Source organism: Halyomorpha halys, unplaced genomic scaffold, assembly GCF_000696795.3.
Source record: "Halyomorpha halys isolate HHAL.00 unplaced genomic scaffold, Hhal_1.1 Scaffold1277.1, whole genome shotgun sequence".
Lineage (NCBI taxonomy): Eukaryota > Metazoa > Arthropoda > Insecta > Hemiptera > Pentatomidae > Halyomorpha > Halyomorpha halys.
Genome location: NW_027110464.1, coordinates 160,285 through 174,344, shown reverse-complemented (window position 1 = coordinate 174,344; position 14,060 = coordinate 160,285). Strand labels below are relative to the sequence as shown.

General features: G+C 28.3%; 2 protein-coding genes across 6 annotated transcripts in view; one reads left to right on the top strand and one right to left on the bottom strand.

The window, feature by feature from the left end:
* Positions 1–4,594, top strand: part of LOC106689090 (uncharacterized) — a gene marked incomplete in the record, with an annotated part of 13,234 nt that extends 8,640 nt beyond the window's left edge. Inside the window, 3 exon segments of the mRNA XM_067048637.1 lie at positions 1,746–1,823; positions 1,900–2,016; positions 3,301–4,594. Coding sequence (XP_066904738.1) covers positions 1,746–1,823; positions 1,900–2,016; positions 3,301–3,398 — 293 coding nt within the window.
* Positions 311–14,060, bottom strand: part of LOC106689089 (Glutamate receptor interacting protein) — a 55,465-nt gene continuing 41,715 nt past the window's right edge. For 3 of the 5 annotated variants that reach the window (XM_014433866.3, XM_024360244.2, XM_014433869.3), the window contains exons 8-16: positions 13,662–13,864; positions 13,335–13,526; positions 10,919–11,014; positions 10,036–10,116; positions 9,283–9,466; positions 8,223–8,367; positions 7,315–7,464; positions 5,923–6,033; positions 312–585 (exon numbers count right to left, since the gene is read on the bottom strand). In XM_014433866.3, the coding sequence (XP_014289352.1) occupies positions 508–585; positions 5,923–6,033; positions 7,315–7,464; positions 8,223–8,367; positions 9,283–9,466; positions 10,036–10,116; positions 10,919–11,014; positions 13,335–13,526; positions 13,662–13,864 (1,240 nt within the window). In that variant the 3' untranslated portion in view covers positions 312–507. Of the gene's footprint in view, positions 586–5,922; positions 6,034–7,314; positions 7,465–8,222; positions 8,368–9,282; positions 9,467–10,035; positions 10,117–10,918; positions 11,015–13,334; positions 13,527–13,661; positions 13,865–14,060 lie in introns of all 5 variants that reach the window. The other 2 variants (XM_014433867.3, XM_014433870.3) reach the window with 2 other exon arrangements.

The following is a 14,060-nucleotide window of genomic DNA, read 5'->3' as shown; positions in this document are numbered from 1 at the left end:
TTTTTTAAGTCTTCTGATCCAAAAGGCATTACCTTCCATTCTTCCTATCTATTCTATTTGTTTTTATTTTTTTGTTGAAATTCCATTTTAAATATACTGTTTTGATAAACTTTTCCAGAAATATGAAATTTATAAAACATGCCTGAGATGATTCTAAGTAAAAATTTTATGTAACATTTCATTATTGTGCTTAGTTAGTAAATTTAATATTTTTTTATGAAAAGTTGTAATAATTTAATGAACTTAAAATTATTATTGAAATAATGAAAATAATTTTTTATTTCATTTATATTATAATACATTAAATTAGTTATCATTAACTATTGATTGCTTACTTTAACAATCTTAATTATAATTATAGAATAACATAAAAAATAATTGTTAATACAAAGTAAAAAAATAAATTTGTTTCGATAACAGTAGTTAATTCTTTAAAGAATGCAGATTGTTCAAGATGTTTACATCGTGACAAGGAAATATATATGGACATATTATTTTTTTATGTCATTAAATTGTTTCTGTCAATTTCAGTGCTTCTCCGGCTTCTTCTCCCACTTCTTCTATCCAGCTATTTTGACTGTTTGTCTGTAAAGTTAAAAATATTTGTCGTTAATTATAGAATAAAATGTAAAAACAGTTTAAATTATTATTTTAATTCACAAAATGACAGATAAAAAAATCGATATGAAAACTAAATATTAAGTTATTTTTTGTTATTAGCCTTATTTTTGTTATTTTATAAACTAAATAAAGTTAAAGCTTTTTTTTTTACCTTTTAACTGTTTAATGTTGAGTAACAGACAACAGTTTGGATTCTTTACTTGGGAATGAGCTGACTAGGTATTTTTAAATTAATTTAGATTAGTAATGTTCATAATTATTTAATAATTTCATCATGAGAATTGGTATGTATACTGGAACTCATTAAAATGAGATTCATTATTCTGAGAATTAGGATAGTTCAGGCTTTGGCCTGGATTTAGTCTCTTATTCATCTATTAATAAGTCAACAACATATATAATTTGATTGGTTCTGCCCAGTATAAATACTTCAAATAAAGCAAAACATAAAGATATGTATAATTAAAAAAAAAATGCATGATATGATTGTACATAGGTACCCCTACTCTAAGTATGATCACCCTCATTTTTTTTTATGTTTTGTTGCAAAAATGGTAATGAAAAGTACTGGCATTTTTTTGTTTTTTTAAACCACCAGTTTAGTTTGATCTTGAGAAATGATACTGATAAAACTTTTTGAGCAAAAGTCATTAACATTTGTGTAAATGACTTTTTGAGCAAAGGTCATTAACACTTGTGTAAATGTAAGTAGATAAATTGAGTTAAAAATTAATATATAAAATAAATAATCACTCTGATTTGGTGGATAAGGAAACACAGGTCATTGTTCTGTTATCCTTTAGAATGATATATTTGATTATTATAAATATATATTATTTATAAGAGTAATATGTGTTTATTTAATCAATTTTTGTTAACTTTAGTAATAATGGATGACAAATAACCTTTTTGGATTTAATTGTGCAACACAACTCGCAAAGATTTGAGCAACTGCTTTCCTATAGATCAAATTTCTCTGGTTCCATTTCTAAAAACCTTATTTTTAGTGGAATTTCAAATGCTCAAAAACTAGCCAATGTGAAACCTGAAAAAGGGTTGTTTATTTAAAAACCATTTATATAATTGATGTGTTCTCATGGTGACACCTTTGTTACATTTTCCAGGTTACAGTATTCAAGGAAGTAGTTCTTTGAACTTTAACAGCCAGCCACTGCCCTTTGAAACGTTGGAACAGAATAATGGTATAAATCATTTCATTTTTATGGACATAACTATGTGTATTTTTCTACTATTGTATCACTATGGTCAACATTTTAGGTCCATTTTTAAACAGAGAAACTGGTTGTTTAGAGGATACAAAGTCAGGTAACATTGTTAATAAACAGTTAGCAATCAACAAAAAAGAAGTTAGAAGGGAACATAAAAAACTTACTTGTGAGTTTTATTTTTTTATATTTACCAATTTTATCCTTTTTTTTAAAAAAAATAAGGTTTATTAAATAACACTTTGTGCCCTTTTTTTGAAAATATTTCTTGATACAGATTTTGAGTGAGTTATTAGTGAATTCAAGTTATACTATTTATTTATACGAGAAGATGGTTGGGGGTAATATAACAATAACAAATAAGTTACTTCAAATTATTTGTGTTATATTTTGACCGCACCCCCTAACCATTTTCTCCTCGTATAAGTCATCCACGGTCAACTATCTCTCATGATTATTTATTTATAAAGTTAAACTAATTACTGTTTCACTCCTAAAGACATGAGCTTGCAGAGGTAATACCTGGACATTCTAAGTAGTTAGAAGGAATGCCTTTTTGAATGTTGACTAATTAATTTTGATGAGTTTCAAAATATTCATTTTTATTTCATGACAGATCAATGCTCTGTTGATTTTTTCATTTTAACTATAATAGGATGATAAAATATTCCATTACCATTCCTTCCTGCTATATTTATAGTATTAAAAGTTGCTTTCATCCCCAAAAATAAATGCTTTAATTTCATATTTTTTTTTTTTTAAATTGTTTCCTCACTGTAAAATCCTTTTTGTTTTTCTACCTCCTTAGCGCCTTTATGTCTCAGCACATTTATACAAATGATTGTAGTCCATAAGCAGCATCTACAAGCACCTCACTGCTTCCCTCTTTTTTCTTTCTGCCTGATGATTTTGTCTATCATTGTTTTTGATATTTATTTCTCGTCCCCTTTTTTGTGGATCTTCCCTCTGAAGATTTTTAGATTTCTTTTTCCTTATACCCGAACCACTGAGCTGTTTCGTTTCTACAGTGGCACTTTTAAGTCTTCTGTAATCCATTTTATAATACCGTCTATGCTCATTAAATTTAATTTTTTTGGTTAACCAATTTTAATCTAAACCCTGTCAAATAAATAAAAGAAGAATTTTGAAGAGGAAACTTTGCCTCTTTAAGTCATCGAAACAAACTGTTTACCCCTTTAACTCATGGAACTCGATTAAGTAAACATTATTTAAAGTAATACTTCTACTTGTTTAAAGTAATATATAAGATTTAAATACCATGCATTTGGAGATATTTATTCTACTTATAGATTTTTATTGTATTAAATATAATTTTTGAATTGTTAAATGCAGAAGATTTTAAAATTTATTATTCCAAAAAAAAAGTACTATAATTCTTTTATTTAGTTGGAATTTATATAAAAAATTGTATTATTTGTTATGATGGTTACAGATTCCAAAAAGATGAATTTCAAGCCTAACAAAAGGAATGTAACACTGAAAATTGCTAAAGAAACCTTGGATATCTTACCTGAGGCTCAAATGTTTTAACTGTTGTTTTAATTCAAACTGATAAATGTTAAATGTTAAAACTGATGTTTTATTTCAAACTGGTGCTTATTCTAATACGAATAATTTCAGAATAGGCTTTTCTTTATTTTTTGTGATATGAAGTTTCTTCTACGAACTATTTTATGTACTTGTAAATTTTATGATCCTTATCAATGGGAGTTAAGTGTATATTATTTTAAATTGATAAAATTTGTTTTTTACTCGTGATTCTTTTTTTTTTTTAACGATAGCTGGAGTACGAGTTATTACTTTTGATGTGGAAATCTGATTTGACTAATTAACATAAATACATTAATTTTAATAATAATAATTTGTTTTTAATTTTAATATTAAGTGTTTAATCAGCACATTCTGAAATAAAATAAAATCACACCTACATCATCGCATTGAATTATGGAATCTCTTATCACAGCATCAATATCCATCATATCACAGTGTTACCTCAACTTATGATTCAGAAGGTTGGACTTTATGAAAATTTGATGAGCTCGTTCTTCTAAGCTCTGAATTGAAAGATCTCTAGAAAATAAATGGATCTACTATGACTGTTTAAGTATGGTGATAAAAACTTACAGTGAGTTCTTTAAAGAGGCTGACATAGTGACTAACATCAAGTTAGAGAGGTTGGGTTGAGCATATCACTAGAATGGACTGTTATGGTGGTCCAAGTAATATTTTATAGATAGCTATACTTAGGAAAGGAAGGCCTAAGTTGCTCTAGGTAAACATTTTTGATCAGGATGAACCTGAAAGGTTCCAAGTTGTAGAAAATGAAAAATGGTGAGCCTTGTTACCTAGTGCCAAGAACCATGGTTATTTACTTAGACATAAGTTGTATTTTTTTAAATATAGCAAGTTTAATGTTAGATGATGATTATTTGTTTAAGCTTAAATTAATTTAGTCCTCCTAGACCTGTTAATAAGTGACCTCTAAAGACTGATATGCTTTTGTGTTAATCAAGTATGCAGTCACTGTTTTTTTTTTTTCTTCAAACAAATATAAGGACTTATTCATCTTGATTGAGGTATTAAATATATCCTTTTAGAAAAAAAAAATTATTCTGTTCATAGTCCCTCATTATAAGACTCAATATCGTTTCATTATATGTTGACTATATAAACCTAGTTTTTTTGACGAAAAACAAAATCAAATAAATTTGATTTTATGCCTTTAATTGTTGTTTTTTTTATTAATTCCAACCATATATAAAAATATGTTTGATTATCATTATATTTGAAAAAATGTATATGTTATTTATATGCTCATTCAGATAAGAATTTTTTTTTTTTTAAATTGTTAATATTTGTTTTTTTGTTATTATATTAAATGAGTTAATATAGATTCATGTCATTTTTTCCCCCAATAAACCATGTATTATTCTTTAAGAGGGCCAAACCAGAAATTTTTGAAAACAATTTTTTTTTTGTTTATGCGTATAAATATTATTAAACTAAAAGACAATACACTTCACATTTAAAAAACATTAACTAAAAATAATTATACTTCCATGTTTGTATCCGATAAGATACAAGGCCTATTTTGGGTTAACACAAAAAAACATCAATTTGAGCTATAAGGTAAACACTATTTGGATGTATGCAATTAAAAAAAACAATGTCTTTAAGGTAACAATCTAACCTCACATTTAATACACTTCATTGTAATTTTCCTGACTGAACAAACCTTACATGGAGATATAAAGGGGTTTCTTACATAATTATTTAAATAATATTTAATTTATTTAGTAATATTATATATTGGCCCCTATGGTCTGGGATATACGCTGCAACCTCGGGATAGAGTGGTTTTCTATTTTTATTTTTTTAGTTTTAGATTCTATATATCACGAGTGAAGGAGAGTAATTTTCTTTTCTTAGTCGATTACTAATGGTTATTATTGAAAATAAAAAACAGATTGAAATATTGCTGACGTCTTACTCTTATGCTTTATCTTCATAACAAAAAAAAAAAAAACACTGAGTTGTGTCCCTTTCATTCTGAATGTACAATATACTTACTAAGAAAGGAAGAAACTCTAAGAACATTGGTCATTAGAATAAGTAATGTCAAGAGGGTTAAAGTATTTTTCTTCTCACAATATATGAATGTTCCTTTGAACTAAAAAAAAGGTTATTGGCAACCAAATAGAACAATTTTGGTTGGTAAAAAAAATTGAAAAGTGATTTGAAAACTCTAAAACAAAAACCAATCTTTACAAAACTCATAATCACTCAGATAAGGGATTGTTCTACTTTTCTTAAAAAATGTTTCAAAAATATTCTTTTAGTAAAATAAATAATGATACACCAATTATAACAGTAAATCATATCATATATAGTTTATTTATTAAAAAATGTCTTTAAATATTTTACAAGTATGCATAGGTTCAATGTCATCTGTAAATTCAAGGAATTTTAGTTAATCTGCATTCAAAAATTTTTTAGTTTCATCCCAGTGTTAAGAGATTGCTCTTTGACCTTTATTTATAAAGTAGTTACTTACTGAATTTCTATCTTGATATCTCACTACTGTCAGTGTGAGTGTTTGGCCAGCTGATGCCATAAGGGGTACCGTCATACAGCAGTCCAAGTCGTGCGTAGGAACATCATTTACCTGTCAATAGTAGTAAAATGTATTAAATATTGGCATTAAAAATGAATAATTGTAGATAAATTTATAAGAATCTGAGAAAATACTAAAAAATAATTTTATAATTATTTTAAAATTACAATATATTTTTTTAAATTTTTTATTTTCAAACCTCTTCATTTTTATATATGGTTACAGTATACAAAATAATTAAAATATATTTATCATGATTATTGACTTATATTTATACTTATCAACCAAAAATTATTGGGATGTGGTAAGTGGAGAACTCAAATTAGTACAGGATTAAACACTTATTTTATCAGAGCCCAGCCTTCATCAGGACCAAGTACAAAACAAGATAACAAATTATATTTGTTAATGAATAAAAAATAAAAACAGTATAAAAGGAAACTAATAAATATAGGTACTTAGTTATTATAGGAAGAAAATGAGTTGTGTAAATATAATAAAAAGTAAAATTATACAGTAAAAGTAAACAGTATGGGATATAGTAATATTAAAATTATATATTCAAATCCAATCAGTTATTTAACAAAAAATTAAAATTAGAATTATGATTATATAATAATTTAAATAATTTTCTTTTTTTTTCTTCATTCTCACAATTTTAATATTACTATGTTCTCATGTATTTTTTTTCCATTATATATTTCACACTATACATCTTCTTTCCATAAAACTTATACAATAATAGTAATAAAGGTTTTTTTTTTCCCCTTTCGTCAGCCCAAGACTCCCATTGGAGTCCTATACAGCCTTATGACATATGGGGGTTATCTACAGGTGCCCAACCTATTCTAACCATGGTGGAGAATCAAATTTTTCATTTTGTTGGACCGCCACTCAATGAAAAAAGTCAATGCCCCAGGCCGGATTCAAACTGGCACTGCTTGTAGATCTCAAATTAATTGACTTGCAACTAACCACCTGAGCTACGGACGGCCCTTAATAAAGGCTTAGTGAAACCCAAAGGTTCGGTGCTGATAACACTGATATTTTATCCAGTGAAGCCCATCCAAAACTGCATGCTTCCTATATTATTTGTTACCTTCTTAATTTCTTGTTTAACTGTTATTATTTTTATTCAGTGTATTTGTTATTATGTTATGTTCTTAGCCTTGGCGAAGGTCTGAAATATGGGTCGAAACAGCACTAATAAAATGTTTTACTAATTTGTGTTTCCACTGCCCGAAAATCTTCTCATATAATATCAGTGTTCAATAACAAACATATTAACAAAAAAAAAATTTGTGCCACAAATATTATTAGATTAAACAATACCTGTATGATTTTATCATAGGGTTTAAGCATTTTTGACTGATCAGCTGGGCTTCCTGGTTTGATTGAATTTATGAAAACACCTTTTTCATACAACCCATCAGAAACGCTAAACCCAAAGTCTTCAAAGACCATATTTTTAGTCAGGGTTACCTGATAAAAAAAAAATGTTAATTAATTACGAGCAATGAAATTATTAAAAATGTTTTAATGAAAATTATGCTTCAACTTTAATGAAATATTTGTTTTAATAATAGGACAACCTATGTTGTCACTTTCAACATATAAATATCATTTTTAGTTCACAATTATTTATTAAATATGATACACTAATGTACAGCAGGAAAATGACATTGGTTGGATTAATTCTTCAACATTCTCTTATTTGAATCAATATTAAAAAACAATTTTTAACTTAAAAGTAAAACATATCAGGTTAAATTATTTAAATGTGAACAACAAATGAGAATTATTCTATAAAATGCGTGTATACCCAGTTTAAAAATTAATATAGAAATATTAATGTGTGTAGTAAATGTTGATTTGTCACAATTTGACTGGGGTAAAAAAAATCTTTAATTTTGAAATTTTTTTGGAATACTTTTGTTAGAATACACCTCAAATGTATAAAACTAAAATAGGCCTAAATGGGCTAATTTGGAAAGATATGTGGGGAACTTGCAAAACAGTGCAAGTCAGTGCTTACTATTTTAACAGTTCAGGATTTAAACTGACAGTATTACCCAAGTTATACATTATTTGATTGGTATGTACGAAAGAGTAAAAAAAAAAGAAACTGAAATCTAGTAAATTTGACTTATACATCTTAAAGTAATTAGACTTGTCATCTTGACCCACGATAGCTAACAGAATTAGATTTATACTCATTCTAAAAATTATTTTAAAATCACCTGAAAAACAGTTTGTGGAACATTTTGTTGTGGCTGTTGTATGTTTTCATCATCTTTACTTAGTCCTCTAAATGTCCTAAATGTTCGTGGTGAAGTATTAATGTCTGAATGAGATGTTATTGCTTCTGCTTCCAGACTCGTCAAACTAAAAAAACAATGCATTTCAATTTATTTTCAATGAAATATTGGGTTGTCAAACATAATTTTTTTAAATCTTAAGGCTCAGGAAGGACTAAAGCATTTTCTATTAATTACCAGCCAATTACATACCATTTATAATAAGCAATTACTATTCCTCTATTAACAAACAGTGATTACTTTTTTCCTAATCAGGCATACAGATTTTAGTTTCATTTCAAACATGACAGGGATAACTTTTTTCCAGTTTTTTTTTTTATGAGTTCAAACTTTGCCATTCTGCTGCTCAGGCAGTAAAAAGTATGAACTAAGCTTCTACCAGTGGGAGTTCTAGTGAAAGAATTCCTTTCATTCCTCGTTGGTTTTAGAAATTTTCTTCAGAAATTAGAACCTCAGAATATCTACCCTATAGTTAGATCTTAAGGAAGTTGTGGAGGAAAACCCTCTTAAACAGGCCTCAGCCTAGTTCTCAACTAGCATCATATCTCAACATAAGAATTTAAAATTGATCAGAAAATCTACAAATCTTGATTCCTAAGTTCTGCCCATGTTTACACTGACCTTATTTGTGTCTTGGATTTGAGGGGAGAATCCAATCCAAAGTCAATCTAATTCTGGAATCTCCTCATCAGACCACATCCTGGAGATGAACATTTTAGGGATTGAGTGCATCCCTACTTATATTTAATATGTTTTGTTTTGCAGATCGATCAGTAGTATAAGTGCTACAGTTTTTATTAACTTAGCCTCACTTGTTAAGTTTTCTCAGTTGTGAAGATATATATACTTAATGGGAAAATATACTTAAATGTTATGAATCATTTATTAAACCTCTAAATGCTTCACCACCCAATGCTTAACCATTCCTGATATTTTTTGTTACACTAGGTGGAGATTATTATCTATAGATTAAAAAATTTACCCTGAGTTATTTATGTTGCTTGAACCTCTCCAATGCGTTGGAAGATTTACTTTTCTAAGCCTGTAATTCGTTTGAAGAGGGCAAGGTGGTGAAGGGGGTTTCCTTGTCAAACCATTTGGTTGTGCAGCAGATATTGCATCCAAAACACTTTCTGAAAGTCTCAGTGATGAATATGTTTCATCATCTACAACCATAAAAAATATTCATTCAAAATTATATACACCATGTAATTTCTTTAAGGGTCAATGCTTAAAATCATGGTAATGAAATTTAGTCAGTATCACAATATGTGAAGGCAAAAAAGGGATTAAGTAGATATCTCAAAGCATTCTATCAATAAATCTTTAAAAAAATAAATAATAATTTATTATTAACACAAACACATTTGATCCAAATCAATCAAATTCCTCTTTATGTGAAAATGTTTTAAATTCAAATTATAAAAAGTTTTATGTGACATGGGCAATTAGCCTGCAGGAAAAATGTTAGAGAATATATGACATCAGTATTTAAGGTTGTCTCCTTGAAAATGGCCTGAGGGCCTAAACGTTGTAGAGTTTTTAGAAATAAATGTTGAGAATAAATTTAGATCAAGTGTGTTTGTATTAATAATAAAATAAACCACTCTCAAACAATCAATAAAATAAATCATTAATTATAGTAACATAAAGAATGCTATATTGGAAGATTATGATTTTTATTACCCTGAAGAATTGGATTATAATGAGGAACATGAGAGAGAAGGTAATATACCTGAATGCTGAGAGGTGAAGCTGTTTGTACTTTCATTAGTACCAGTTCTCCACGTGTCCCTGAATTCCTGTCTTTGAAAGTCTAAAAAAACATTGATTGAATATATTTTTTAATTTACTATTTATAATTATCATTAATAAAATTAATTAAGTTTAAGAAGAGTTGATAAAAAGTTTTTATAAAATAAAAAATCTATATAAATTGTTCATATTGCTGCTTTTCTCGTATAGTGTCACATCTTACAAACAAAATTTTCTGTTTTTATGTAGAATTGGATGTATCCTAAAGATAGTACCATAGACTGGTTACTTTCTAAACTGATGTTGTTTTACAGACTTTCCTAAAGCTGTTATAGTTATTACAAATTCACTCCAGTCTACATTACAATCTATATAACACCCTCAAACACTAAATGGAAAAAAACAACTTTTTTTTAGATGTGCCACCATTTAAGAAAAGCAGAAATATGTCAAAGAAATTAATATTATTCATTACAAAACCGCCACCAAATTATTAGCCTTGTACACACATTTATTTAAGTTATGTGGGGGAAAAAAACAAGAACTACGTGTAACAACTTATTTTGAAGGAAGATGAACAAATGCTAGAGGCTCTTGACCTTCTGTCTTTTGATCTAGATAACAATAAATGGTTTTTAATTCATCAACAGAAGTCTCAAATTTTAAAATGTTAATTTTTTTTTTAAATATAGCATATAATATTTATGGTATCATATTAAGGATAAACAAGATATTTAAAGATCTACAGAATTTTCATTATTAATTCTTCCATTTAAAGGTTACACAAAAAATTCTGAGAAATCTTGCTTTATAAAATGAGTGAAATTAATTTTGTTAGCTTTGTAGATTAGATAGTAACTTGCCGTTTTGTACGTTAGGAATGTCACTGCTATCCCATGATTCTACGGCAGAATCAACTGATGGAAGCCCAGGACTTGAATAACCCAAATCCGAACTTGCTGAAAAAATTTGTTAATTTTAGAATTCTAGGTTTTCAAAACGTATTTTTGTATATATTAACCTTACCAACATTCAGTAATTACATGATATTTTCATGTTTATTTCTAAAATATTATTAATAGAAATATTGTTTACACTCCAAAAATATTAGCTTCTTCATTATATGTGTCTAAGTTGTCCTGATATCCATTTTATATCATATTTATTTTCTTTTATAATTCTGAATAGTTAGAGGGTGCTCAAGAAAAAGCTAAATGCAGAGTGGAAGATGTGCTAAAAAAAAATCATAAACATAGTTTTTATCCAAGCAAAATAATTTGGGTTTCAATTAATTCAAAGAAACGACCATAATAGGTACTAGAATAATAGATGCTAGTATTCTGTGTATTTAGTAATCACGATCAACAGTTAATTCAATATTTTAATTTTAAATAAATTCTGTCCGATAATAATACAGGCAATATAAAGTAATTTGTTTCCTGTCTTATATTTATTTTCAAATCGTATGGACTAGTTAGTTGCCTTCATTTTTGAGAATAAAATTCTCTTTACAGGACAAAATTATCTTTAACAGTAATTTAGTACTCAACATGAAATTCATAAAGGAACACATGAGGCATTGTTTGCTGTTTAAATTTAACTGTCAAAATCTAATGAAACAATCTGTGTATTGATTAATAATAAAAAGAAATTAGATTATTTGATGAATTACAGGTTTAATGTCCTGCCTTAGTGAACCAGAAAGACTTTATTTTGTCATGACAATGTGCAAGACTTAATATATCCCAAGTGACCCAAAAAAAATCTTAATTCAAGATTAGAAAGTCCTCTACCCTCCTTATTCACCAGATTTAGTTCCACCAAATAACCACTTTTTTCAGTGACTAGAATTTTGTAAGAGGAAAGAATTTTAAAACACGCAAAGATTTAAAGTCAGCAGTAAAATTTTCTTCAGTTAAACAAATTCAATTTTTTTGCATTATGGATTGACAGGCTGTCCAAACATTGGTTGAAGGTTATAGCCTAGTATGGATAATACTTTGTGGATATAATGTATTATGTAATATGAATAAAATGTTTCCAAAATTCAGATAGAACATTTTTTACAACCTAATAATAACCTTGAATATTAAGTTAACAACAATGAAGAAGTAAAAAAACTCCTATTAGATTTAACTAAGACTGAAATTACACTAAAAAAGTTATTATTATAGGAATATAATATTCTATAGTGACACATTTTCTCATCAGTTGAACTAAAGAAAAATGAACTAGAGTTGACAACTTTGATTTTTTATTTATCTTAAATCAGGACTTACTAACTTTTTACATAGAGATTTATTAAAGACTTACTGTCTCATTGATTCAATATGGGAATCAGAAATGCTCTGTCAATCAAATGCGGCTGTTGATATAATGGTCAATAATAAAAACATAAACCTAGTCTGCATTTTTAACTTTATCAACTGTTTTCACAGAGTTTCAAGACTGATCTTAGAAGCAAAAATGTATTTAACATTTTTGAACAGTCTTTGAAATATGACCTTTGGCCATCTTCTCACTGCTACCAACATTTTTTTTTATTCTTAGGCTCCATGGAACTCTTTGCGGAGAAGGTTTTTAAGGGACCGCGTCAAAGCTGCTGCTGAAATTTTGTCGACTTGCTCCCCTTTCAGGTCTCTCTTAATTTGCAGAAACAAAAAAAAAGTCGGAGCTAGGTCAGGGCTGCAGAGTAGCTGTGGCAGTGTTGCAACATTGAACTTCGTCAAAACTTCAGCAACTTCTACATTGGAGTGCTCCACTTTTTTAAGGATAGATTCTGGCATGTAAACCCAGAGATCAAGGTTGAATGTGTTTTACACCACCACAGTGGTTCTTCTCTCATGTAGCTTTTTTTTTTATTACCCACTTCCTGGTCATTTCTGACATATGCAGAGGAGGGGAATTATATATAAGTTACCACCCTATTCTAACAATGGTGAGAGGGTAAAGTTGTCATTACATGGGATTACCACTAAATAAAAGTCAATCCCCCTTCCCCTGGACGGATTCGAACCACCCCTGCTGCAGTTCTGAGTTTGTTAAAGGCAACTGCTCAACTCCCTTAGCTACAGACGGCCTATTCTCTCACATGTAGCTTCTCCGAGTGATGTTTCAAAAATTGCTTAGGCCTATGGCTAATTGATAAATGAGCAAAATAGATATTATTAAGTTTGAAATAGATAGATAAAATAGACTTACTTTGTTAGATTACTTTATTGGAGCTAAAAGAAAAAGAAACAATTGATAGAGATTGTAAGAAGTATACAGTGATCTTACTTCTGTTCACAATAAATGTCACAGTTGTTTGTGAACATTTGAAAATTTCCAGAGCAGTCGACAGATCACCCCTAATATCTGTTCCATTGATTCCTAGGAGTTGATCTCCAACAGACAGTCTTCCACATCTATGGGCAACTGAACCCCACTTTATATGTGAAATTACAACGCCTTTTCTATATTCTCCTGTACCTTGAACAAGTCAGAAATATTCTATAGATACAAAATGGCTAGAAAATCTATTAATTTAAAAATTGTACTATGAGATCAACATTGCTTTATAATCGCAAAATTAAAGAAGCATAAGCTCTAATGTGTGATACTAACCGCTAATTGTAATTCCGAAACCAGAACCTTCAGATCTGGTAATTGTTACAGAAAATGGCCCCTCAGAGCAGGAATGTACTTCAACATCAAACTGAATTGTAATTACTACTGTCAGTTTTGCAATATCTTCTAGTCTTTCATATTTATCTGCTGATTTTCCATTTATAGTTTGAATTCTATCTCCAATTTGTAACACTCCACTTCTAAAATTTCCAAAATCAGAAAAAAATCCATCAAAAAACAGATAAGAAGTATTTTATATTTGTATATTACATTAAAAGATAATATGTAGTGAATGAGTTAATGAAACACTGCAATCATTAAACAAAAATTATTATAAACAAATTTAATAGCCACTATAAAGGTTGTTATTCATATATAATATGAGGTAGCTACAAA